Source organism: Haemaphysalis longicornis, unplaced genomic scaffold (assembly GCF_048455015.1).
Source record: "Haemaphysalis longicornis isolate Haplotype H1 unplaced genomic scaffold, Haemaphysalis longicornis Haplotype H1 scaffold_10, whole genome shotgun sequence".
NCBI lineage: Eukaryota > Metazoa > Arthropoda > Arachnida > Ixodida > Ixodidae > Haemaphysalis > Haemaphysalis longicornis.
This window is the reverse complement of record NW_027526204.1, coordinates 30,196,710-30,224,364: the sequence shown is the minus strand read 5'-3', so window position 1 is coordinate 30,224,364 and position 27,655 is coordinate 30,196,710. Positions and strand designations below refer to the sequence as shown.

Here is a 27,655-nt window from a genome sequence, read left to right as displayed (position 1 = left end):
GCCATATTCGTGACTTGGACTCGGCTCTTTGCTTCTACCCTTCGTGATGACACTGAAAGCCAATCGGAAGAGGCTTTCAAGAAGATACCGACGATGAGGTAAAGCCGCGAAATAGGGCCTCGGATTTCTCTCCTCGAACTTGGGATGCCGGAATCGGAAATGCGTCTTCCTGTTATCAGTCCTGCTCTCAGCATGGGCGCTGCGAGAAGGTATGCGGCCATCGTTTTCCGCATACATAACTTTTGGTGAGGAGGACTACGTGCGGGCTATCCGCGGCGAGTACTACACTGTTAATCTCCGGCACTGCCCAAACGATATATATTTTTTTCGTTTCGGGAATTTGCGTGCCTGCAGGAGAAGGCGCAAAGTTTCGGGGGTCAACTCGCCCGTTGGAGTAATTGTTAATGGCCGATTTGAGGCCGCTTATTATAATGGTAATCTTAAGGCTGGAAATAATGGCAATAGCGATAGCAATTTCTTCGCCTACAGCTGGAAATTGAGTAGGGAAGGAGAGGGCGGCTAGTGTTCGGTGATATGAATCAACTACGACCGCTGCCATGGCTTCGCGTCCTGGTTATTCTGTAGCGTCCACGTAGGCTACTTCTGGGTTGGAGCAGTGTTGCTTGTGTAAAGCGCTCTCGCTCGGCGCCTTTCTTCGTTATGAACCGGGTGCATGCGTTTAAGGAGGGGGTGGATTACCAGTTGATCTCGAATGACTGGGGGAATGTTGACGTGGGTGTCAGAAATAGTGGGGTGACTGAGGCCAGGACTCTGAAGAATGTGGCGTCCAGTGTCACTCCTCGTGAGTCGCCCAAGTTGCGAGACCCGTTGGGCTTCGAGAATTTCGTCTAGTGCATTATTAAGACCGAGCAAGAGTAGTTTGTTGAGAGTGTAACGGGGAGACCTAGGGTATGTTTGTATGATTTACGTATCATAGCTTCAGTTTTGTGTATGTCACTGACTTTTAGGTTTAGGAAGGGGGTGACGTATGCTATGCGGCTGATGACGAAAGCTTGTACGAGACGTATTAGACTGTTTTCTTTCACTCCTCGATGTTTTGTAGCTATGCGGGAGATGAGTCGTGTAGTCTGGTGAACCCCTTTTTCTAGGGCACGGAGAGTATATACATTATGTACGTTTGCTTGTATTCGGAGACCTAGAATTTTGATGCAGTCAACTATTGGGATGGGTTGGCCTTTAGACGTAGTGATTTGGATGAGGGGGAGTGGGGAAGGTGGTTGTTTTCCTGGTCTTTTGGGTCTGTACAGAAGAAGCTCTGATTTTGTTTGGGAGCAGGACAGACCACGAGAGGCAGCATACGCTTCGTTTGGGTACCGGGCCACTCCGAACTCCCAGGAAATGAATTGGCACACGAGGTTGCTCGAGAACTGGTAATCCGAGAGCCCAGTGACGCTGCTGAACCTCTTCAATCGTTCTCCCATAGGGACCGCCTCTTGAATTGGTACTCGATCACTACCGACTGTCCAGAGCTCGCTACCCACCACCCTACCCCTCGCTCTCACGCCGCCACGCTGTTGTATGGCGCCACCTTCAAACATCCACATTTCCCACCCCTGCCTTCCTATCACTCTACTACCCCGAGTTGCACTCTAACCGATGCCCTATTTGTCATAACTACGCGGACCTACCTCATGTAATTTGGTCCTGTGAAGGAAAACCCCTTGAAACTCTTAAAAAGCACCCCATTTTATTACAAATTACGGACAGGGAGCAGTGCGAGGCCGCGCTGCTCAGCACAGACCCTATGACCCAGGTCCCACTAGCCCAGGTGGCCGAAGACGCCGAAGAGATCTACATGAATCCTGCCGTCGCCGGAAGGGCACTGACGTCGACCTGAAAACGGTCCCACCCGTGGCAACAATAAAGTTTAATCTGATCTGATCCAGCACTGCCTCGTCGGCATGTAGCTGTACCATCCGCGGCACGAGACACGTGCTGCGCTGAGTGAGCTGGAAACCTCGCAACGCGTGGTTGCTCGGCAAGCAAGCTACCTTAGCGCTGATTACGGCTCGGAGTGGAAGGCACGAGTGCGATACCGTTATCTTGCTCAAAGGGACGTTTTGAGCGGCTGCAAGCTCCTCAGCCTTTGCAAAGCCCCACGTCACCGGGTAACATACGAGGCTGTGTTTGGGTGCACCCTGTGTAAACTACACCGCATCGTTAGCTCTCAGGTTTACTCTTTTGGCACTGATAGGCTGTTTGTATAGTCGCGCTTTGGAGCTATCAGCGCGTCGTTGGAGGCGCCAATTCACGAGCGATTCGAGTGCTCTCAGAGGTGCGGTGTCACGTAGTGCCCACGGGCGCCGAGACTAAAGTCAAGAATAGGGATCGACGGCTTCGCCTGGGCTCCGCCATAGCAAGATGGCGGCCATCTGGGTCTGGAATGGAAGCCGCGCACTCGTGCGCACAACACCTTGTTCAGGCAGCCTCCACGGTGGATGCACTAAGCGTTACTCCGCACCGCTTCCTGAAGCGGCCAGGAAGACAAAATACGTGTTTGGTTCGTTAGAAACGCTGCTTTGTCCACATAGCAGTGATAGTAATGTTCTCTCAACCATCAGCCAAATTGTCAAGATATTGAAGGAAGCAGATTAAGCAGTGGGGACTCCCCAACCCCTTTCCGGCATTTTCTGTGTGACGTCACGGAATAAAACCACCGCCAGTTGAACGTGACTGGTCGATTGTGGCGGAACCTCTTGTTCGCGTCAGTTGCATGCGAACGCGCAGACAACACGCTGAACACTGTTTTCAGCGCTGGCATGTATTACGTCACTCGCGCACATAGTAGATTACGGTTGCGCGAAATGCGTGTTTGTCAGTGCTTTCTTTTAGCATTTCTCGGTTCATAAACGCCATCCCGCACTCACGTACACCTCCGTCCAACGACGACGATGGCTGAACGCGAAGCTTTCTCGTTGTGGACTCTTAGGTTGCCGGGTTCCACACTGCGAGTAGGAGCTATTAGGCACCACTTTTCGAAAATACCCAGAGCAACTCTCGCGTGTCTATGCCACGGAGCAGGAGGTCTATGCCTATCGTTTTGGTTTGGTGCACTGCGTGAATCGGTACCTGCTGCTTGGCGTGCAGTGGGCAGTTTTTTGAGTGGGTGCCCGTTTGAGGTGCTAAACCCCAAGATGCGACGTTAGGTCTGAGGCCCTGAAGCTCAAAATTGTAAGTTAGGCGTAAGGTCTTGTAGCTAACAGCGGTACGGCACGCAGAGCAACGCCATTCTCATCCTATATAGGTCGGCCTGTGGGTAACGGCTGCCGATGTTCACCTCGCAACATGGCATTGGGCCTATTTACGTCGCGCTGACGCACGCCTCCGTCACTTCCTCCCCCTGCTGCACATCAACCTTTAGCGGAGTGGGCGTAACGGAGCTGTCGCCGAGCTTCGCAGGGAAGCGTTTTGTAGCGTACGCTACACTGGCCGAGGTTGAGCAGCTTCGCGTGGCTCCTGGAGAGCCGTGACGCTGCGCATGCGAGAGGAGCAGTGACGTCACACGGCGCAGAAAACGTTGCTCGCTGCCCGGCGTCTCTCACACACCCCACGCGTCCAGCGTCTTCTCCGACCTCCGTTCCGCACGTGGCGGCCCGGTCCACTTGATGATCATGCGAGGGGTGGCCGGGTGTGGAACCGACGGCTCGTGCGTCGCAGCAACACCGGCGTGCGCTTGTGGAACCAGCTTAGCTCTGGGGCGATTGGTGACGCTGCGCCGGAGGCGCTTGATAAGTATACATGTGTCACATGATGCATATACCGTGTGTGTGTCATTGATGCAGCAGTAAGCATAATAATCAAGCTATCGTGCTCTCAAGCTATCAAGCTGTCATAGGAAAGGTAAGCATAACCAGCTCTACCGTAGCTCACGATACGTATATCCTGGCATAGGCGAGCTAAGCTACTGGTAATATTTTTAATTTTGCTACACTTCACCCACAATGATCGTCATCGTCACTGAAAGTTCGCGTTACAGACGGCATGAGTGAGAATTCGCTTTAAAACGTCTTTTGTGGCGGGAATGCAGCTGAGTGAGTGACTTAAGGCTAGTACCTTCGAATCGAGCGAGGTTGTATTTCGTCTTTATGGCCCCTTTAAAGCCGTTAGTACGAGGGCGAGTTGTTTCTTTCGCTAGCACAGCTGCTTAATTAACAGCGCGGACCTTCCCAAAAGCGCGTATGCTTTGCTGGTATGCGGGGGTGGCCTGTAATGGTTCTCTAGTATTAAAGTGGTCATCTGGTAGTATATTGGTCTCTTTCAGCAGGATGACTTTGTTTGCAAAAAAAGTCCCCGTTCTTCGCGCGTACTACGAACGAGCACGGTGTATAAAATTCTAAATGCGGAGAACAGCGTTCGCCTAAACGAATGGGTGCATAAACGAGGACGAACGATAGAAAAGAGTCGATGCTTTTTAGAAGAATCGGAAAACGAAGCCTCTTACTAAAGTAGCGGCAACATGCAAGTTGAACGGACGATATAATCTTCCTAACGTTCATGTGTTCCACATAGATGCACAAATTGAAAAGGAAAAATGTTCGTTGAGCATAAAATCCCACATCGCTTTAGATAAAATCCGTGGAACGCGTTTTTAGGGGGTACCTATGTGTAACGAGATTAGAAGTGTATTAAGTTACGAAAGGCTCGAGAAAGAACCCGCGGCGCCGGGAACACCGTATACAGGGCAATGGAAGGTTTCCGATAGATTTCTCGGTTGGAGAGGGCACTCCCGATAGGTCAACGCGTAAAGGTCACCACAGCGTCCCACTCGCGCAAGGCAATGCAACGGGTCTTCTCTGGTTATGCAGAAGGTACTAACGGCTGTCTGAAGGCGGTTATGAATTACCACAACTGGTTGCAGTTACGCTGCGCAGATTTTCGCTTGCGAGTTCGGCCGCCTTTGGAGTAAAGAAGAGCGCGTGCATTGTTAACCCACTTTCTCGCTTGCAAAGTACAGAGAGAAAAGTTGTGCCTTACAGGTAGCACCTGCACAATTTAAACACCAAATGTGCCCCCGTGCTGTGGGAAACGCAGCGAAGGCGTGAAATTAACACAAAATATACATTTGGTTAATCGAGACGGCTGGTTTGTCCCGATCACAGTGGTGTAATTTTATCGCAAAGTTCAAAGAAATAACTGAGATAATAAACGAAACGTGTGAAGTGGAGGCGACTCTCCGGCCACTTTCCGTCGACGTCTTTATGACGTCACGGAATCTTGTCAGTGCGATTGGCCGCGGTCGACCTAGGCTACCATCAAGCAACATGAGAGGGCGACTGTGGTGGGCCTCCAGTTGCATTTGACCGTATTCTTCGAGGGTCAACTTGCAGTTAACACGCTAACTGCTTTTTAGTGCTGTCTCATATATTACAACACTCCTAAATTTGAAAGGTTGTCTTTATTTCTTGCATTTTGTTCAGTTAAAAAAAAGTCTTTCGTGGGTGGAAGGGAGTGGAGTGAGTTCGGTTTAATCGTGGTGGCGGTGCCTGCTGTGCGGAAGCGTGCTTCTTCTAGCGTGTTCGTTTGGGTTTTGGCCGTAACTGTGGTCACATCTCAGAAAGCCGGAGTTCTTAGTTGGCCGCGGTCCTGCGCAGCGTTTATAGATAAACGTTGGTCCTGCGTGCGTGCCGCCTTTCGCGACCAGGTTGTTTCCTCGCAAGTTTCACTTTGCGAGCATGCTAATCAAATCGACCGGCGTTCTTAATTAAACGTCACCCGTTTGTTGTTTTCACCCGATTGCCCGCAAGCAGTCCGTGCTTGTGGCAACAGCACGCCAAGGAGAACAAGCTAGCGCGTCATTGTCAGTATGCGCGCGTTCTGCGATCTCGCTCGTGGAGCAGTGAACGTTACGGCCCAAAAATGGTGAACTCAGTTCAGAAAACATCGGCCGCATACGAAAAAAACTTACAAAAAAAAAATACATGTACCCTCGGGGATTCGAACTTGCGACTTTCGAAACAAATTCCAGCGCCTCAGACCGCTAGACCACGAGCCTTTTTTTTTTTTTTCTTTAATACATGGAAATTTTAGAGAGAAGTCAGCCAAGACAATTGACACACAATATAAACACTAACAGACAGAAAAGGGTAAGCCCGTCAGTCTAACAAAGGTCGGCACCAATTCAAAACTCAGGCAAGCAAACGCACGCATCCAAAAGATGCAGCCACTCTGGTGGATCACTCTGCGCGACGTAAACGCTCCGTACCAACGCCGCCTGTTCCCGAAAAATGACCTTGGTCGGCCTAGGGGGTTCAGCATGCCGATCAGTCATGCGGCACTTCCACAAGCTAAACAAACCTAGGAGCACAAAAACGTCATACGGCACCCGATTAACGTCCTCAGATGGCAAGAAGCGCTAGACCACGAGCCAGCGCTGGCCGGTTTGGGTATATAAGGTTTATAATGTATGACGAGTTTACACTTTTATTTATTTTAAGCATTTTAAGTACTTTATGTGACTATTTGTTGTATATCACTGCTGCAGTAAGTGTCCCCCAAACTTCCACATTATCTCACGTCTAGCAATTGCATTTCTTTGACGGAAAAGCGTTCGCAGATGTGCGGTCGTGCTGCTGACCGCTGTGCTTGTTTACCCAGCGCAAAAAGTGCTTCCTGCTCCCTTGTTTTGCGCTGTACGGTAAAAGTTTCGGGTGAGTTTATTTTCTTAGTACCTATATTGACTTCGCTGACTCTTCTCCCGCCTTCAATTGGCCTTAGATTTTCCTACTAGCGTAAAGTCAGCGAAGCGTCGCATGTGCACTTGTGCAGCGCTTGTGTGGAGCGACCCGGACTCTGAGTTTGACACAGTGTACAAACTAACAAAGTAAGGAAAGGCACATTCTTTCATTCACAAAGGTGCTGTGGCTTAGTTTCAATTGAGCGAGCGAATAGCGACGACCCGTCGGCGGCCGGCGGACGAAACGCTGGGCCGACTGACTCGATCGGTAGGTCGGCTGGTCGGTGAACCGTGCAGTAGCGCAGCCATTTTCCAGCTCATCTCCTGCTGACGTCACACGAAAACGCCACAGAAAATGGGCGAGCGTAAAGAGAGGAGGACAGCATTTTCGAATTGATTTTTCTACTAAATAAATTCGCGTAAACGCGGCCAGAGTGGTCGAAACAATGCCTACGGACTCCGAACTACAATTTGCGCTAGTAATCCCGCAATGTTTACAAATCACTTCAGTGTCCCTTTAATATAGGGTTGACCTTTGCCTTTCAGGGGTGAAGCCCCTTAGGAGCTGGAGATGTTGGCGTCTCCTGTCGTCATCGTCGTTATCGTCGTCTCATGTAGTCACGGTACTAAAACACCGAAAAACTCGTTTACGTCTCCCGCTACAGTGTAACGCGCACTAAAAAAACTCGTTTACGCCTCGCGCTGGAGCGCTTCGTAACGCGTACTAAAAAAAATTAGCAGTGGCTTAGCTCGGCTATGCCAGGATATACGTAGCGTGAGCTAAGGTTCAGCTGGTTATTCTTAGCTTTCCTGGTTGACTAGGATTAGCTTGATTATCATGCTTGCTGCTGCTTCAATGACACACACGCGTTGTACGCATTATGTGACACGTGTATATTTATCAAGCGGCTGCGGCGCAGCGTCACCAATTGCCCCAGAGCTAAGCTGGTTACAAAGGCGCACGCCGGTGTTGCTGCGACGCACGAGCCGTAGGTTCCACACCCGGCCACCCCTCGCATGATCATCAAGGGGACCGGGCCGCCACGTGCGGAACGGAGCAACGTTACTAGAATTGGAACGGAGGTCGGCGAAGACGCTGAGAGACTTTGTGAGAGAGAGGGTTGTGTGTGAGAGACGCGGGGCAGCGGGCAACGTTCTGTGCGTCGTGTGACGTCACTGCTCCTAGCGCATGCGCAGCACGGCTCTCCAGGAGCCACGCGAAACTGCTCAACCTCGGCCAGTGTAGCTCATGCTACAAAACACTGGGACACTCGTTTACGCCTCGCGCCAGAGGTCTTTGTGCTTCAAAGACGAGAAACTTTTATAGCAGAGTTGTATACCCTTACCGGAAACGGTTTCATCTCCGTTGGCAAAAACGCCAAGGCGCCAAGAATACACTTACATACTGCATACTTTGCCCCTCCGCATGTTTGACGTTAGTGGAGATGGCCCGGCATTTTTTCCTCAAATAAACGTCTGTTGCTCATTCTCCCTCCTGCGGAGCGTGAATTAATAGCGAGCTGGAGTGGCCGTAACAGTAATAGTAGTGGGGGTAATAGCGCCAGTCCCGATGCGGGCGCCAGTGCCTGCGTGACTGCCCGCGGCTGTAAACGGCGGCGGCGCCCGCGTAATCGTCTCGCAGTGCGAACGGGGGGATTGTTTCAGGCCGGGCAAACACTCGTCGTCGTCGGCGGGGAAGCCGTCCTTTGCTCCTGCCTCGAGTGGCTTGTTGCAGCCGCCCCATTGTGCAGCTGCTGCTGCTGCTCTTTGGTGCCGCAGCTTTTTCCGCCCTTTGTTCGCCGCTCGCAATCAGCGCAGCCTCGATCGTGCACGGCGCCCGCCCCCGGAGCTGAAGTGTGTGTGCCTGTGCAGTGGCGCTGCACGTATACGGCCGAGGGCGCGGCGTCTCTTCCCTCCGCGGTGTTGAGACACGTAAACCGTACTACTGTTCAACCCCGGCCTCGTCTTGCTTTCCGAACTCAGAAGTCTCGTACGAGTAACCCTGTCTTTTCGTACGTCCAGCAGGATGAGAACGGCGCTGTGTGGTGGTAGTGAAAAACCAATCATCGAAAGCTAAACAGCGAAAAACCAATCATTCTAAAAAAAAAAATTAAATCCGTTCCACTCAGTGGGCGCGTTCCAATTTCCCGATTAGACGGCTTCGTTACCGTCTTCGCGGACAGTGCGCCATGTTAAGCCCCGTTCCGATTCCCACAAAGCAGTCAACAAAGACTGCTTGGAGAAGACGGCAGCGAAGTTAGCAACGATGCAGGCTACCTTACTGTCTAAACTAGCCAGCGCCACCTTTTTACGTATTAATGTTGTAACAAACTAACTTGTTTTTTTATTGAAATACTTCGTATAATGTAGTCGTGGTGAATATGCTTTTGAGTTTTAAATAACAAAATGTTTGTAATAACAATGGTAATAGTATTTACGAAAGCAGCAGATGGAGTTTCTCGACGAGTCTGCTACGAGGTTTTCGTCTGCGTTGGTGACCGCTGCGCTTATAGCCACCATAGCTGCGCCGTTCCAATTCTTCTTCCTTCAGACGTCTAATTAGACTGCTTCGTAAGCACTCGACCAAGCTGTCCGTGAATTGGAACGCAGCCAATGCGAAAGCAGTCGGAAGTGCAGAGCAGTGATTCGCCATAATGGGCGGCAGCGCCGTTATCCGCTCACTGCTGCCACTCAATGCATTTCAAATTTTCCGCCTTCGCAGTGCTCGCGCACCCCCTGCCTGAAACTGCGCCAGTCGGCAGTTCTGTTCTTTGTGCTTGCTTTAATTTCGTATGCTTGAGCCGTTTTGCGTCATTTCGAACGCGTAATTTTTGCCGGCGAAGCACCTTAGGACCTCGCTTTGTCCGGGGCTTGGCGTCTGTGTACAGTGTTGCCCATGCGCGAGGATCATTGGATTAAATTGAATTGTATCGGATTGGATTGGAGTTGTGTTGCCACACACGCGTTGTCACTCATTTACATACGCGAGTGGGCAACTCCACGGGTGATATACGGTCAGAACGACCCCCAGTGCTTCGCTCACTCGTCATGATTCACTTCGTGGAGACGCGTGAATTTTTTTTCTTGCGCGGCTGGAGAGAGAGAGAGAGAGAGACATAAACACTTTATTCAAATCGGGCCCTGTTACGGCGCCCAGGACCCGCGCGGCTGGAGCCTTTCAGCGGCATTTCGAACGCGCCATTTTTTCCTTGCGCGTCCGCTTTTTTCGCTTACTATCGTAAAAACCAACCGAATGAGCGTTCCTAACTACATGAACGCGGGGGCCGCCGATTATATACACAGATGTCGCCTGAAATGTACCTGCAGTTTTCTTAGCGCTAAACAACGGGGAGATGTATGACAAGCGCCAGCGGTTCACGAGCTTCGAACGGTTAGGACTATATAAACCGCGTGGTTTTCGAAGCCTCAGCGTGATGCGCTAACGACGGTATACAGGAGGCTCTACTTGGGTCCGTTATCTCGCTGCGCAGCCTGATTCCGGCAGTCGCATCGACCGTTAGCGAGCTACGACAAGGCGAGCCCATAAAGTGCGCTGCACTTAAAGGGACACTGAAGGGATATGTAAACATTGCGGGATTACTAGCGCAAATTGTAGCCCGGAGTCCCCAGGCCATGTTTCGACCACTCTGGGCGCGTTTAGGCGATTTTATTTAGTAGAAAAATTAATCCGAAAATGCCGTCCTCCTCTCTTTACGCTCGCCCATTTTCTGCGGCGGTTTCGTGTGACGTTAGGAGGTGCCGAGCTCGCAATTGGCTGCGCTACTGCACGGCTCCCCGGCCTTCAGACAGTCAGTCGGCCCAGCGTTTCGTCCGCCGGCCGCCGACGGTCGTCGCAATTCGTTCGCTCAGTTGAAACGAAGCCAGGACACGTTTGTGAATGGAAGAATGCCTTTCTTTACTTGGTTAGTTTGTACACTGTATCTAGCTCCAAGTCAAGGTCGCTTCACACAAGCGCTGCACAAGCGCACATGCGACGCTTCGCTGACTGGTACGCCAGTAGGAAAATATAAGGCCTCTTGAAGGCGGGAGAAGAGTCAGCGAAGTCAATATAGGTACTAAGGAAATAAAATCAACTGATATTTTTACCGTACAGCGTAAAACTAGGGTGCGGGAAGCACTTTTTTGCGCTGGGCGAACAAGCACAGCGGTCAGCAGCACGACTACGCATCTGCGAACGCTTTTCCGTCTACGAAATGCAATTGCTAGACGTGAGCTATTGTGGAAACTCGGGGTACGCTTACTGCACGAGCGCAATACAACAAATAGTCACCTAAGCTGCTTGAAATGCCAAAACTAAATAAAAGTGTAAACGTATTGTACAATATATACCTTATATTACCAAGGTCGGCTGAGACATTGCCTATTTTTGTGCTGATAAAAAAAGCGTTCAGGAAGCCCTTAATCTCACCAGGCAGTTTTGTGGCGCGTCTGGAGCAGCTGTGAATATGGAAAAAACAAAGGGATTTTGGTTTGGTGAATGGGGTGCGAAACCGTCCTTATTTGGTGGCATTACTTGGGATAAGGACGCACTTCAATACCTAGGTGTACCTTTGCACCAAATACGAAACACCGGGCCTCATTGGTCATTGGCACTCCAAAAAGTCAAGCGAGCCTCTCAGGCATGGATGGGGCGAGAACTTTCTGTGTTTGCGCGTGCACACGTTTGTAATGTCTTCCTTGTCGCAAAGCTTGTTTATGTGCTGCAAGTACTCCACTGTGCGCGTTCTAAAGTGCAAGCTCTACATAGAGTTCTTGCAACATTTGTGTGGGGGTCCCAATGGGAACCTATGCGTAGGGACAATTTGTTTCTTCCATTAGTGTGTGGGGGTGCTGGGCTGATACATTTGTTTGTACACCAGCTTGTATCTCGGTTTTTCTTCTATAAGGTGACGCATCATCCACTTCTGCTCAACGTTATTCAACAGCGCATAAGTTTTCATTTACCGTTTTTGCTTGTCTCCACTGGTGAAGTCAGTACGAAGCCGCCATGGGGGTTTTTAAAGGAGGTGGTTGACACCTTCAATTTCCTTACTGCGAGGTTTTCCCTGCAATATCTGTTTACCCTTTCCAGGAAGGCTTTGACGAACACTTTATTAGAGAGTCTGTTCCCAGTGCCGGTTTATCGCCAGCCTTACATTGGCCGCCATAAGGACAGTGTTTTGAAGCGGGTCACACGTATGTGTCTTCCTCCAAATGCAAAAACGTTTTTCTTTAAGCTGCATACATCAACACTCCCAGTGAAAACATGGTTGCGCGAGAAAGGAATGTCTATTCCTTGGTCTGACAATTGCCGTTTATGCAATCAACCTGAAACCATTGATCATTGTTTTGTTTTGTGCCGGGATGCGGTGTTTTTCTGGGATGTGTTGCAACGAACTCTTAAAAAGGACATGGACATTACCCCTTATACACTTCGGTTCTTGCCTTTTAGAGATGTTACTGGAGTGCCCTATGATATGTTTGTTGTGATCGGATTGTATAGCTTGTGGAAGTGCCGCATGACGGACAGGCACGCGGAACCCCCTCGCCCAACGAAGTCCATTTTTCGGGAGCAAACTGCGTTGGTGCGGAGCATTTATGCGGCGCAAAGTGACCCACCAGAATGGCTGCATCTGTTGGACGCGTGCGTCTGCTTGCCAGAGTTTTAACAGACGGCTTATTTTAGCTGCAGTGATGTGCATCTTCTTGGATGACTCCTAACTTTCGTAGGCGGTATTAAGGAAGTTTTCCATGCAGTAAAGAAAAAAAAAAATCTCGTGGTCTAGTGGTCTAGGGCGCTGGGTGTGTTGTCGCAAGTGTTTTGCAAGTCACAAGTTCGAGTCCCCGCGGGTACGATTTTTTTTTTGTGAGTTAACTTTTTTGTTTTCTGCCGATGTTTTCTACATTGAGTTCACCTTTTTTTTTGGGCCGCAACGTTCATGGCTCCACGAACTAGTTCACAGAACGCGCGCAGGCTGGCACTGGCACGCTAGCGAGTTCTCGTTGGCGTGCTGTTGCCATAAGCACCGACTGCTTGCGGGCAGTGGGCACAGACCAGAATGAACAGACCCTTGGCCTGGGGCGAACACGCTTTTTACGGTACAGGCATGAGTGAGGCAAGCTCCAAATATGGGGGAAAAGCGCATGACATTTGGGCGTCTGCGGGTACGCGGAGGGCGTCCATGCACTGCGTCGGCCTCGGCTAGTGAATGCTACGATTCCAAGCAGTCCTGACAGGCTTATCTTTATGCATTTTCACAGCTGACAACATGGCAGAAGCGCGGTACGATGATTACTGAGTTATTGAGAATGCCCATCCAACAACGCCACCAGTTGTGTTTTACAGAACCGAAACCGAAACTTGTTTGGTTGCTCACCTTGGGCATCGTCCAATCACGGTGCCCGCTCCTCCTAACGTCACAGCTTTAGTTGGTGCGGCCGCCGCAAACCGCGCATGGTAGTTTTTCTTCTTTCGCGCTTTGTAAAATAATTACCGATTTGTCAACCGGATAAACGATGAAAAGTGTGCTAATTTGAGCCAGTCTACGCAGTCCAAGCAAAAACGGGAGCTTGACAAATTCACTTCAGTGTCCCTTTAAAGGGCACTAAGGGCCGCGATGTGTACCCGCCGCGGTGGCTCAGTGGCTAAGGCGTTGCGCTGCTGAGCACGAGGTCGCGGGTTCGATTCCCGGCCGCGGCGGCCGCTTTTCTGATGGAGGCGAAAAGCAAAAACGCCCGTGTGTACGAGATTTCGGCGCACGATAAAGATCTCCAGGTGGCCAAAATTAATCAGGAGCCCTCCACTACGGCGCGCCTCATCGCCTGCGTTGCGTCGGCGCGTTAAACCCCACAATCAATCAAGGGCCGCGATGTCTTGGTGATACTGTGTGGTGGTTCTTTTTACAAGACAGCGATGCGACAACGGCGAGGCAGCTCGAGCTAGAGCCGCCGACTTGAAGACGGGCACCGATGACGATTATCTGACCTGTGGCATAGTTTCTGCAGTCATCATCACAGAATGAGAACAGCGCGCGGTTTATTCCCTGGCTCGCCTTTAAAGTCATCTCAGAACTCGTCTACTGTTGAAATTCAACGTGAAGGTAGAATTACAAGTTCCGATTTATTCTATGCGATTTTATATTTGGGAATTATATTTAGGGAAAGTATATATTTTTGTGAAGTACGTCGTTCTGAGGGATAGTAAATACACGCTTCGCCGCTGTGTTTTCACACGAATGCACCTAAATGTATACGCACCGTTCACTAGGTTATCTGCCTTGCCCCGCTCATTTAAGTGTCGGCGTGGCTTATATTGCACTTGACAGGCTCACTCACGAGTGCGCACTCGCACGTCCACTCACCGCTTACTAGTGAGTGGTGAGTGCGCCTTGCCATCGTTTTGGACTGGACTTCCCAGTGCGAGTGAGTGCGAGCGTGGCGGTCCCCGCTCACCACTCGCGAGTGGTCAGCCACACTCGTCACTCGAAAACCCCGATGAACCCGCGATTACCAGCCTGAAACAAGCCCCAATTTCAACGCGTTGAAGTTGAGAAGCTCCTGATACTTTCTGCCGAGTGTGTGATGACTTTGTATATATATATATATATATATATATATAACCGAAAACGAACAACCCTAATTATATATCAGTGCTTATGCTGCTCGGGAGCAGGTCGTTCCTTTTTCGCTTTTAGCGCCTTTGAAACTAAAAAAAATCGGAAAATATTTTGTGTGTGCTCGCGCTCAGTGTGCTGACGGCCGTTGCAAGGCACGCTAATCATTCCGTAAAGTTCCGAGTCTGCCTCTCACCACGAAATCGGTCGTTAACAGCGGAGCTGTTGTAGCTTTGCTGTAGGTCCTGCGTCACGCAAGGGTCGGGTCACGTTCGCAGACCCACCGTTACAGGGCCCGGTGGCCTCGCGGCCACTCACCGACAGAGGCCGCAGTGGTCTCGTAGGGGAGGGAGCCTGCCGCCGCGTGTTTGGCTGCCAATTTCTTTGAGCGAACCGTGGAATTTGCACGGCGACGGCTCTGCCGTTGTCGGGAGAGCGCCCGTTGACGTTCGGGCCGACACAGGAGAACCACTCCGCTGGGTCGGCAGACGTCACACTGGGTGGAACTGTGTTTAATTTGTTTTCTGCCTCTGTACGTCGGCCATCGCTGCTGTCTCAATGAACCGGAACATGAGTACGTGAAGGTTCACTGGACAAAACAGGCCTGCGTCCTCGTTTATTTGATGAAGGATATGATCTTCGTCTGGTGGCTGTTCACCCCAGTCAGCAGGACGAATTTTGCGCAGTGTCCGCGAACAAAAGTGCCTTTAACTTCTGCAGTTCTGGACGACGGGTTGTTTTTTTCAAGTAGCTTTCAAATATTTCTCCGTTACATCCGATATCGCGAAATTCAGTTTCGTTATAAAATAATAAGTGTCGTTTAAATAAAGCGTGACCAAAGTTTGTATTTATTTCGCTTCAGCCGATAATTCGCTATATCACTGTTCGTTATAGCGAGATTCAACTGTAGTGTTGCCGCAGTTTCTTGGAGTTTTTCGACTTAATATCCGTTCAGAGTAAGACGGCCCGATCCGTCTCCCACGTCTGTCATCTACACAATCTAGGTGCGTCAGTGTTCCTGAAAAGTAAAACTCAAGAACCATTTACAGCCCATATTAATTGAGCAGAATAAAGCTGCCAGAGCGACTTCTGCGCCGACAAGAAGCTTTATACCACCGATTACGCCTCAATGCAGCGCTCACGAAAACATACCTGTTTCGACTCGGTGCAACCTCGAATCCGCACTGCGATAACTGCGGATCGCCGGAAACTGTAGAACACCTACAGTTAGAGTGCCCCGCTTACATAGTCGCAAGGTGCCGTTTGGAGCTGGAGATCGAGCACCTACGCCCAGAACCGCTCAGCTTAAAAGTACTCCTCGGTCCATAGCCCTCCCCTTCGACTGAACGCAAAGCACTGGACTGATTTGACATACTAGGCAGATTGTGACGTTCATCGAACTGGTCCCACAAACTCCACGATGTGTGCTTTTTTTTCTTACTTCTTTCATACTACGGAGATTGTGACATTCATCGAACTGTTCCCACAAACTCCAGGAAGTGTGGTTCTTTTTTTTTTCTCCTCGTTCTTCCGCCCTGTTATCTATAGGGCATTTTCTACCATCCCCTACCCATTCCCCCGCCGAGTAGCATGTCAGTGTAGAGATTCTGGCAAACCTACTACTGCCCGCATTCAAATGACCTGTCCGCATTCAAATTAATGAATACTGTCCGCATTCAAATGACCTGCAGATGCCCTGTGGGGAGCAGGGAAGAAGCGGGGCTTGCGAATCGTTGCGCTATCCGTCTCTCTCAATTTCGATCTCTCAGCCGTGCGGTGTGCTTTTGTCTCCGCTATCGTCCAGTGCCCTGACCGCACAGAATGTAATGTGCAGTGATGGCTTCCGCATAATGCATAATTATCTCGCCTGCGGCGTACTGTCCAGTCTGCAAGTCGCAAGGTTGGTTATAGTTGTCCACCCGCCTTTCTCGGTAGAAAAAAAACAAACACCTGCTGTTACCTGCTGAGGACCGTAATGGCAGGCAAAATGTGAAAGTTTAGTTCGAGCATGACGTTTTAGTATTGAGTGTATACCCGGAATTGTGTGGTAAACAATACAATAAAATTGTATCAAGCTGATTGTATCAGCTTGATAGAATTGTATCTATTGTATCAAATTGCACCAAAAACCTCACTTCAAGGTTTTTAGGTGTACCCGCGTGAACACTGGCACTGAATAAAAAAAAGGCGCACTTTTCAGAACAAAGTGCAAAGAACAGCCACTCTGCCGCGAGTCCCTTTTTTATTAATTTCCGGACGTTTACGCGCCACATGCGGTATCACGTAATACTCGTCAGTGAATCTTGGGCTGTCTTGGGAGCACCGAAATTGTTTCTTTGCTGTCAAGCAAGAAATTCATGGCTGACCCGCCGCTGTGGCACAGTAGCTAAGGTGTTGTGCTGTTGAGCTTAAGGTCATTTCGGTTTCGGATCCCGGCCTCGGCGGCCGCTTTTGTGGTGGAGGCGAGAAGCGAAAACACTCGTGTGTTCGAGATTTCGGCGCCACGTTAAAGATCCCCAGGTTGTCAAAATTAATCCGGAGCCCTCCACTACGGCGCGCATCATCGCCTACAATCAATCAAGGAAATTCGCAATCAATCAAGCAACCCTACAATCGATCAAGGAAATTTATTGGTGATACGGAAATTCAATCTCGGTGTTTCTAATGTGATGCCGTTGTAAATTTTAGGTAGGGCAAGGTGAATTCACCGTGGTTCGTGCAATTAGTCCTAAATGGAACCAGAACGGCGAAAATAGGGCGTTTGACAGGTGAACTGGCAGGTTCGTCTAACGTTCTGAAATTCCCGAATCCCGTTCATGACACCAATATTAATGCGGAGGATCGGCCGAAGGGATTGGCCAAGGCTAAAGGCTTGCTTGAAACATTTGGAACATCGCTGGGAAACAAAGTTGCTGCGAGCATCCTGGTGCGAAAAAGAGCTACCATCTCCTTACAAAACGGCACAACATGAGCGGCCAAGAATCAGCGCAACTTACTTGCAGACACACTTACGTTGCAGACACGCATTTCCAGGTCGTGTTTCTCTCCTAAGCGTTACTAACCAGGCATTTGTTCTCCGCAGCAGCAGAGCAGCAGTACTCCTCCAGTCGTCTCGCAGTATTTTCGGGCGCCGCCTGTGAATAGCGGACAAAAAAAAATAACACTCAAGGAGTACGTGCAACTCGCCCGTACACCGAGGTGCCAAAAATCACTGATATTCAGCCCTCAACACGTCGGTTGTTACGAAACTTGCGCAGTGTGTTCCGATATGGGGACGTTTTCGAAAGGTCGCAGCGATCTCGGCTGGTCGACGTGTCGATGTCATACCGTTGCACTTCTTGCTGCGGCGGGCACTGCCGGCCCACGCGGCCCAGAGGAACCCACGCGAGGCCGGGCACTGCCGGCCCGGCTTCGCGTGGGTTCCTCTTTTGTTGTTTGTTTTCTACCATCGGCTGTTCCTGCGCGTTTCGGGAAAGGTCGTGTTATGCAATATCGCTGTCGCGGTTCGCGTTATTTTAGCAGGCTAGAAAGGCGCGAGCCCCAAGCAACTCGCCCCAGCCAGAAGGCGCCGCTCAAAGGAGACCTCGTCGCCAAGTCCGAAGTGACGGTCCTTCAAAGAGGACTCGCGGGGCGCTGTTCGCGATGCGGGGCAGTGCGATTTTGCTGACGTTGTTATGCCACGTGAACAACCGTCTCCTGTGCCGTGTCTCTCTTCTGTTGCAGAAGTGCGAGGGCAGCCAGCCGGGCGGTGTGCCGGAGCAGCGCAAGTTCAGCCTCGACCCCCAGATCACCTCCTTCGAGGTGCTCCAGAATCTCCTCGCAAGGGCCTTCGACATCCGGGGGTAAGTTCCACAGCTTGACTGTGCGTCATCTTTTGTGCAGCTCTGGATTACCGCTGTGTGAAGACGTACACGCGGTCCATTTAGGCTGTGGTCTGTGAAAGTGTGATATTGGGCTTGTAAAAAGCGCGCTGAATTTCGAGCCTTCATTACGCGCTTCGCATACTTGATTTATGGGGTGGTTTCGTTCCTGTTGGGCACGTTTGATGTTTTTTTTTATTTGAATGATGTGGGCATGTATTTTAGAAAGATCCGCGTTAAGTCCATAGGCCAAGGCATTCCTTTGCCGCTCGTTCTACTTCTACCGGCGACCACGTTGCGTTTGCGGCTGGCTTGAATGGGCCATGGGGACAAAATACAAGTCAGTTTTATTCGACAGATTTCGTGTTTCATAGTGCTCCCAGCGCGTGTCCGGCAGCAAGTGATGCCGTATTCACTGAGAAAGTTAAACTTTGGTTAAAATTTTGATTCTCCCGCCAAATCGTGCGTTTTCGGGACGCCAGCAATGAAGTCATAAGCGCGCGTATACAAATGAACTTGCACTGCGCGATTCGGCTGCAGCGCTGCTTGGCGTAAGTCTTCCCAGATGGCGCTACCATATTCATTCATGGGGCCGTTGTCTGCCACCGCTTTGTTTTTTTGACCGTATATGCACCTGGCTTGTTTTTCTGACTGTAGAAAGTAATCGTTTCGTGAAACATGGAATATGCTCGACAAACAGAGCCACGTAAGACAACGTCGCCTACGCCAATCGGCCAGTGCGTGTAAGACAACTGGAAAGCGGCGGACTGCAGTGCAACACAAGCATAGTACGCGCAGCACTAACAGCCGTACGAATCGGTACTTCTTTGTTTACGTGTGCTTCCGTAACTTCCACTGTTTATCCCCCCCGTTCTTACTGCTTTAAAAAGAATGTGCCCTAAATTTAAGCGCAAATAGCTCGTTCTGCAAGCTTATAAGCTCTGCCTAATTTGCGTTTGCTTTTACTGGCCTCCACCAATCGCAGGGCTGGCTGGTATGACATCGTAGGCTATGTTGCGGGAAACGAGCTATTGGGTCGCATGGGGAATTCCCTTTTTTCCTAATTATACAGCTTATTTGAGCGAAGTTTCCGTTAAAATTGGTGTCAGTATGATTCTAACGAGGCAATCTTTCGAATGAACCAAACTTGTGTTTTGTGTGCACGGCCCCTTTAAACTAACATGGGCAAAGACCGGAACATCGCGGCTTTGCAACTAACACTGCGGTATTTTGTTCAGCCAGGAATTAGCGCGTACACGCTATAAGCGTGCACATTTTGTGGTGCTGGCGTAAAATGCAGTAGTTGGAAGTCTTAAAACAGCGCGTTCGGTACGAGATTTAAGCCTTGTCCGTATTAAACCTCTGACCACTCCAGTAACTTGACCAGCCCACATTAGTGCATTGATATTATACACCTGTCACACGGGCACTTTCAATCGCGATTGAAGTGAATCGCGATCGAGTTTTCGAGCGCGCTCGACGCACTGCGGCTGCTACACGGCACGTTTCAATCGCGGTCAAGAAGTTGCACCAGTTGCGCTCGTGTACGCCAGATGCGCTAACAATGTACTTGCGGCCGGCGTCTGGTAACTTCGCGCGGTCGTAGGTATACGCAACTATATGTAAATGTTACCGCACGCTTATTTGGGTCAAGTTATTTGATACAATTTGTGGCGCTAGTTGAAGTTGTCACCTTCTGTGCCATTACTGAGCGGGGACGAGAGTATCGCCGCTTTCGTTCGATCGCGCTTGGAAGCCTCGATCGCGCTTGAGAAACCAGGATTGAGTTCGAGCGGGATCGAGCTCGATCGCGATTGAAACTGCCGCGTAGCAGCGGCCCGATCCGGATTCAGCTCGATCCGGGTCGACTCAATCGCGATTGAAAGTGCCCGTGTGAGAGGGGTATAAGATGGAGCACCACATGTATGCTGTAGTCTTTGTTGGGAGCCTGCGCGCATTTCTCTTGTCACCAAAGATACACGTGTCTGGTGATAAACCCAATGATGTGAGACTGAAAACTCTGCGCGTGCGCAGCGCACCGTAACGAGAAGGGAAGGGCAGGGCGCAAAATACAGGGGTGCAGTGTACTGAACCGTGTAGTTGTAGCAAGCGCTTGTGTACGTCATTCCTTGGCCTTTGTTCCTTATTATTTTGCACGATTATCCTTCCGCTACCTTCGAAGTGCGTGTTCTCGAACTATGGTCCCTGGGTAGCGTGGCCATTGTTACCTTTCCAACGGGCCTGTTAGAAGGTTGTATAGCGATCCGTCGCGAAAACACGCGCGCCCGCTGAAGTGTTTTTGCAAATCTCGCCCCCATGTGATTTTTGCATGCTTCATTTCACAAACAATGGCTGCTTCACCCGTGCAAGGTGCACGCAGATCGCTCTGGCGGGGACGACGCTGTTCAGGGAAAAAAACAAATTTCTACAAAAAGAGGTTGTAGGGCTTGAAATCCTTAGTTTATCGCACCGCTTGACAAAGAGATCGCGAAACATGCCCTTTAAGGGTTATCTTGTTCCAGGCCTTTGGATACTGATCAGCCTTTCGTGAGCAACATCCCGTTGTTCAACGAAAGGCCAACTAATGCAAAACAGCACCGTAGGGGATTCGTTCCTGGTTTATCATTTACTCCGTCCCCCGGGAAAAAAAAAGTTCAGTTGGTTTAACTGGCATCTAGGTGTTGCCCCAGAATTAGCGGCATCCGACTGTTTTTTTTTTTTTTTGGGGGGGGGAGGTTTTGTTTGTACCTCCCTTGTCCCGAAACAAACCCTGCGTCTTCGTTGGCTTATATAACGTTGTGCATTTATTTATTTATTTTCTTGGGGAGCCAGTTAAAGGAGCCATGAAGACAAAATACAAGTTGGGTGTATTAGAAAGGATGCTTCGTCCCGATAACAATGATACCAATATCATCGCAATCTTCGAACTAATAACGAAGATATGAGAGAAAACGCGTGAAGCAGTCGCGACCCCCTAGCCAATTTCCCGCAACTCTTCTATGACGTCACGGAACGTTGTTTGTGCGATTGACGGCCGCCTAAATGACCTGTCGCGACGACACATGACTGGACGTCTGTAACGGGCCCTCTAGTTCCATTTGACCGCATCACCTGAATGCTAACGTGCAGTTAACGCACTGAAAATTATGTCGTATTGTTGGTCCGTATGACGTCATTCTTGCTCATAACACGTCACTGTGGCGCAAAATTTGAGTTTTTAAATAGTTCTTGCTTTTTTTTTCGTTAAAACTTTTTTTGGCTGTAATGGAGCTGAGTGAGATACTGAATCCTAGTTCTTTCAAACTAAACGAAGTTGTATTTTCTCTTCATGGCTCCTTTAAAGTGAATTCGCTTCAAGAGAAATCCGCCGCACTACCGCAGTCGCGCTTGTAGAGCGGAACCCACGGCATCGTGGGAATGACCGCAGTGAGCTGGTCGCTTGGCCGGAAAGCGCGCCTCTTACGCCTTTAGCAGAGTGCTTCAAGAGCGCGAAAGCGGCGCCAACAACGCTTATTGTCGTGTGTGCTCTTATCGTGCGTGCTGTTATCGTCGCATCGTATCTCTTTAGGTGCGCCCACTTGAATCGCATTTACGTGGGTAATCACGTCCCAAAGGACGTGTTTCTGTCTCGATTTTGTTGACTGTGGCGCGTTCGACGAGCGCTCTGAATATGTCTAATTCTTACTTTTTTTTTGCTCTCAGTTGATGATTTCTTGGTGCCTCGCGTTAAATTGGTTAGTTCTTCAGCTGCTTCTGCTACGTAATCGTACATTTAGGCAGACTCGGGACGTGTCCGATTTTAACTTCCACACATTTGTCCCGAAGTAGCCGCGTACGAACTTGCCATACGCGATCTCTGGGTGGTCTCCCGGAACGTTGCCCGTACTTTGAAAGCGAAAACTTCGGGTACAAACGAAGAGAACGTGTCGTTCCTCGTAGCGTCCATGTGACCTTCAAGCTCATCCGAGGTCAAACCTGCGCTCCGCGCAGTTACGCAGTGAAAGCGTCCAATCGCTGGTTCGTTCCAAAGGGAGGGGTGTCGAGAGGGGAATAGGGGGAGAGAGGAAGGGGGCGTGCCGTCAGAGAGTGATACCAGGAGGCGCTAGTTGCATCCAAGTTCCCTGCGCCTACAGCGCCGACCAGCGCGGACCAGCGTCCATGTTTTGTCTTGTGGTGCAATCATGTGCGCGTTTATGGTGCCCCTTCGGCGCGAGAACCGAGCTGTCGCTCGACAAACAGCGTGTTTTCCCACGGCGATTTGTCTCCTTAGTAATGAGCAAACACTGCGCAAAGGGTTCGGCAGCCGCAGAAGCATAATCGTGTATCAGCGTGGAATTAAAGGGACACTGAAGTGATATGTAAACATTGCGGGATTACTAGCGCAAATTGTAGTCCGGAGTCCCCAGGCCATGTTTCGACCACTCTAGGCGCGTTTACGCGATTTTATTTAGTAGAAAAACTAATTCGAAAACGCTGTCCTCCTCTCTTTACGCTCGCCCATTTTCTGTGGCGTTTTCGTGTGACGTCAGGAGGGGCTGAGCTGGCAATTGGCTGCGCCACGGCTGCGCTACTGCACGGCTCCCCGGCCGACAGAGTCAGTCGGCCCAGCGTTTCGTCCGCCGGCCGCCGGCGGGTCGTCGCAATCAAGGAGGTTAAAAAAAAATTGCTTGGTCGCAATTCGTTCGCTTAGTTGAAACGAAGCCAGGACACGTTTGTGAATGGAAGAATGTGCCTTTCTTTACTTGGTTTGTTTGTACACTGTATCTAGCTCCAAGTCAAGGTCGCTTCACACAAGCGCTGCACATGCAACGCTTCGCTGACTGGTACGCCAGTAGGAAAATATAAGGCCTCTTGAAGGCGGGAGAAGAGTCAGCGAAGTCAATATAGGTACTAAGCAAATAAAATCAACTGATATTTTTACCGTACAGCGTAAAACTAGGGCGCGGGAAGCACTTTTTTGCGCTGGGCGAACAAGCACAGCGGTCAGCAGCACTACGCATCTGCGAACGCTTTTCCGTCTACGAAATGCAATTGCTAGACGTGAGCTACTGTGGAAACTCGGGCGACGCTTACTGCACAATCGCAGTACAACAAATAGTCACCTAAGCGGCTTGAAATGCCAAAACTAAATAAAAGTGTAAACCGGTTTTACAATATATACCCTATATTAGCAAGGCATTCGCGTCCCATGCGGTGTTTCACTGGGACATCCTCCAACGAACCCTGAAAAAAGACTTACCACTAACGCCTTATGGCATTCGCTTTTTGCCCGTAAACAACGATGGAGGCGTGCCCTATGATATGTTCATGGCACTTAGTCTGCATTCTATGTGGAAAACTCGCATGGCGGTTCAAAATGCCGAAGAGGATGCTCGCACAGTGCGAGAGTACTTCATTGAAAGCGTTGCTTATATAAGAGAAGTTTATCGAGTGATGCCGGAAGAGCCTGAGTGGTTACCCATTCTGGATGTTCTAGCGCAATTTAAGATGTTTTAAGCCACTCCCTTCAGCCGATTGGCGGCTGGAGCTTGTAATTTGTGTACTGAACAGTGCGTGTTGTGTTGTCGCCAAGCAGGCAATAAAAAAAAAAAAAAAAGCTCCGTGGCCTAGCGGTCTGGGGCGCTAGGAATTCACCGCAAATGTTTTGCGAGTCACGAGTTCGAATCCCCGCGGGTACGTCCTTTTTTTTTTGTAAGTTAACTTTTTTGTTTTCCGCCGATGTTTTCTATATTGAGTTCACCTTTTTTGGGCCGCAACGTTCATGGCTACACGAACTAGTTCACAAAACGCGCGCAGGCTGGCACTGGCGCGCTAGCGAGTTCTCGTTGGCGTGCTGTTGCCATAAGCACCGACTGCTTGCAGGCAGTGGGCACAGGCCAGAATGAACAGACCCTTGGCCTGGTGCGAACACGCTTTTTACGATACAGGCATGAGGGAGGCAAGCTCCAAATATGGGGGAAAAGCGCATGACATTTGGGCGTCTGCGGGTACGCGGAGGGCGTTCATGCACTGCGTAGGTCTCGGCTAGTGAATGCTACGACTACAAGCCGTCCTGGGAGGCTTATCTTGTGCATTTTACAGCCGACAACATGGCAGAAGCGCGGTACGATGATTACTGAGATATTGAGAATGCCCATCCAACAAAGCCATTGGTTATGTTTTACAGAACCGAAACCGAAACCGAAACTTGTGTGATTGCTAACCTTGGGCATCGTCCAATCACGGCGCCCCTCCTCCCAACGTCACAGCCTTAGTTGGTGCGGCCGCCGCAAACCGCGCATGGTAGTTTTTCTTCTTTCGCGCTTTGTAAAATAATTACCGATTTGTCAACCGGATAAATGATGAAAAGTGTGCTAATTTGAGCCAGTCTACGCAGTGCAAGCAAAAACGGGAGCTTGACAAATTCACTTCAGTGTCCCTTTAAGGAGTTCCAGTAGAGCTAGCATGCTGAGAACTCCCATGATTGGTGCACCGTCGCATCCGGGAACCGATATTCTTCAGAACTGCGGGCACATGTATGGTGGTATCGCCGTGTTCTAAACCAGTCCCTGCTATGTGGCCCCGTCAACCGCGGTTGCCTTGCCGTTGTCTGCGAGGACGTCGAGCGGTTGTTTCGCTTCAGTTTCACTCCGTTTTCGGTTGTCGAATAATTTGCACCTCTACACGCCGCGGTGGCTCAGTGGCTAAGGCGTTGTGCTGCTGAGCACGAGGTCGCGGGATCGATTCCCGGCCGCGGTGGCCGCTTTTATGATGGAGGCGAAAAGCAAAAACGCCCTTGTGAACGAGATTTCGGCGCACGTTAAAGATACCCAGGTGGTCCAAATTAATCCGGAGCCCTCCAGTACGGCGCGCCTCATCGCCTGCGTTGCGTCGGCCCGTTAAACTCTACAATCAATCAATTACTTTGCACCACCGATGTGACTGGTAGGGAGGATGCCATCTTCTCCAAAAGCTCAGCGAAAGAAACCAGTGGGTGGACGTTTGCCTCGGAGGAGAGACGGCTGGTAAACGGCTGATGACAATCCCATCTTCATTAATGTCTTGCATGGCCCGCCATCCTTTTCCATCCCGCTATTTCAGTGCACGAGCAATTGTTCTTTTCAGTCGCATTGGCTCCCTATCCGTCGCGTTGCGCTGCTGAGCACGAGGTCACGGGTTTCTGATGGAGGCGAAAAGCAAAAACGGCCGTGTGTACGAGATTTTGGCGCACGTTAAAGATCCCCAGGTGGTCAAAATTAATCTGGAGCCCTCCACTACGGTGTGCCTCATCGCCTGCGTTGCGTCGGCGCGTTAAGCCCTACAATCAATCAATCAATGCTCCCTATCCGTCGGCCTTTGTTGGAGCCGCTCCTTCTTCCTCTCCCCATGGTGACGTCACTTCCGTTGATGACGCACACATTTTCTCGAGGAAAAATGCCGGAAGGGGTCGAACGCCTCATCCTACGCTGAGCTCTTCCTCTTGGCCTGACACTGCCCGCAGTGCCGCTCCTTCATCTTCAAGCCGGGTCACAATTTCGCTGTCTTTTAACACCCAAAATGGGCCTGTTATGTGCTCGTAAACGCGCTTCTAAGCTGGCCTAGTAAAAACCTGTTGAGGGCCAGTTGGTTCGTGATTAGAAACAGATTAGATTGGAGCAAGAGTGGACGGGATAGAGCGAGGTGAGAGAAGGACAAGCGATACCCAAGCGCCAAAAAAGGTGAAAGGCGCCTGCTTTAAAAAAGGGCGGACAAAAAGAAAAACAACGGTCAAGCGATCGATGGTGATAAGACCGACAGAGGCATCTCGTTATGCTACACACCAAGGCCACCTTTGTCTTAACTGTAATAATGAGCACTACACATATATGCACAAGCACGTACGCACAAGCGTGCACGTACACGAAAATGCGCACGCACACTAGAAAATGTATTTACAAAATGTAAAAATAATCGTCAAAGGTAAAGAGGTTGAAAATAAGGAAGCCATAATATGAAGGCGAATTGTAAAAGAAAATATCATCGGAAAGTTGTAACTAATCCAGCGCCCTCACGAGCTTAAGTAACACAGTACGCTCTCCAATTCATAGACGAGCGCGTCTGTGTACTTTTTAGCCAATTAAATGAAGGACGTTCGCAATAAACCAAGGCGTGTTTAGCCTGAAGAATGCTGCCTAAGTGACGAATAAGGTATTTCAGGTAGAAAATTGTAATTTTTTGTTCCCTCAACTTCTATTTTACCAACTATAGCCTTGGTCTCCAGACCACCGGTGCGTTCTTTTCTGCTCTGGTGACGTCTTCTGTTGTCGCAATGGTGCCGTATAGTTTGCGCAATTCCCGGTGCAACGCGTGTTTTCTGCCGTAGTGAATTGTGTCGGCGAGACGACATCCGCCACTCTAGCGGGGTGTTTATCGGGCCTGAAACTTCATTTTATCTTCATGCACTTTTGCAGCGTTGAGCTCATAACTGAGCTGAGTCATTCAACTATGATAAAAAGAGATTGTGCGTCTCACGGCTCCGCGTTCAGTACGGCAGTGGGTCAGGGCTCTGTCTGGTTTGAAACTGCGGCTCTCGACAACATTGACCAACCGTTACGTCGTGGCGTGCTGACGCTATCTAGAAAGAAGCAACAAATATGAAAAACCGATGCATTTTCCCAGTTATGAATCACACGACAAGTGCAACAGTTACTATAGACTGTACGTATGGCGTTTTTACTTATACCGTAGTTATACCTAGCTCTGTCAATTGTTTCGTATACGCCGTTGAGGTCTCCCTTAGCTGCTTGAGTGCAACGTGATTGCCTTAACTGATTTTAAAAGAATTTTTAATAGCTAGCGTTATCAATTTCATCGTGCTTCGCGCTGTGGAATTATTCCGGTTGGGTCCTGAAAATATTTCCCCAGCCCCAGATTATTTTCTATCCTGCCCCGCCGCGGTGGCTCAGTGGCTAAGGCGTTGCGCTGCTGAGCACGAGGTCGCGGGTTCGATTCCCGGCCGCGGCTACCGCTTTTCTGATGGAGGCGAGAAGCGAAAACGCCTGTGTGTACGAGATTTCGGCGCATGTTAAAGATCCCCAGGTGGTCAAAATTAATCCGGAGCCCTCCACTACTGCGCGCCTCATCGCCCGCGTTGCGTCGACGCGTTAATCTCTACAGTCAATCAATTATTTTCTATCCTCACTCTTGAACTACGAATTTGCCAACTTCTTTAGCAGTTCCTCCCAGAATCTGTCAACGCCGGTTTCAATGAAATTGCTTGTTGCGGCAGTTTTATCGACGCGGAAGCGATGCTGTTGCGCTTAGCGTTGTGTAAGCAGTCGGTGTGTTTGACGCTTCAGGCTTCGTTATGAGGGGCAAGTCTCAACTATCATGGCAAGCCAGGCAGTACAGTCGACTTGGGGACGGAAGTGGAGATTGAGAACGGAATCAAGAAAAGAGACGTGTTGCGGACTAGTAGCGATGTTCTTGTTGTGCTCCTTGTTTAATTTGAAGTTGGGTTAATTCGAATT

At 50.0% G+C, this 27,655-nt stretch overlaps 1 protein-coding gene across 2 annotated transcripts in view; it reads left to right on the top strand.

Moving 5' to 3' along the window:
• LOC144158332 (TBC1 domain family member 25) overlaps positions 1–27,655 on the top strand; it is a 128,427-nt gene that overhangs the window by 61,697 nt on the left and 39,075 nt on the right. For both annotated transcript variants that reach the window (XM_077689154.1, XM_077689155.1), the window contains exon 2: positions 18,031–18,149. In XM_077689154.1, the coding sequence (XP_077545280.1) occupies positions 18,031–18,149 (119 nt within the window). The remainder of the gene's footprint in view (positions 1–18,030; positions 18,150–27,655) is intronic.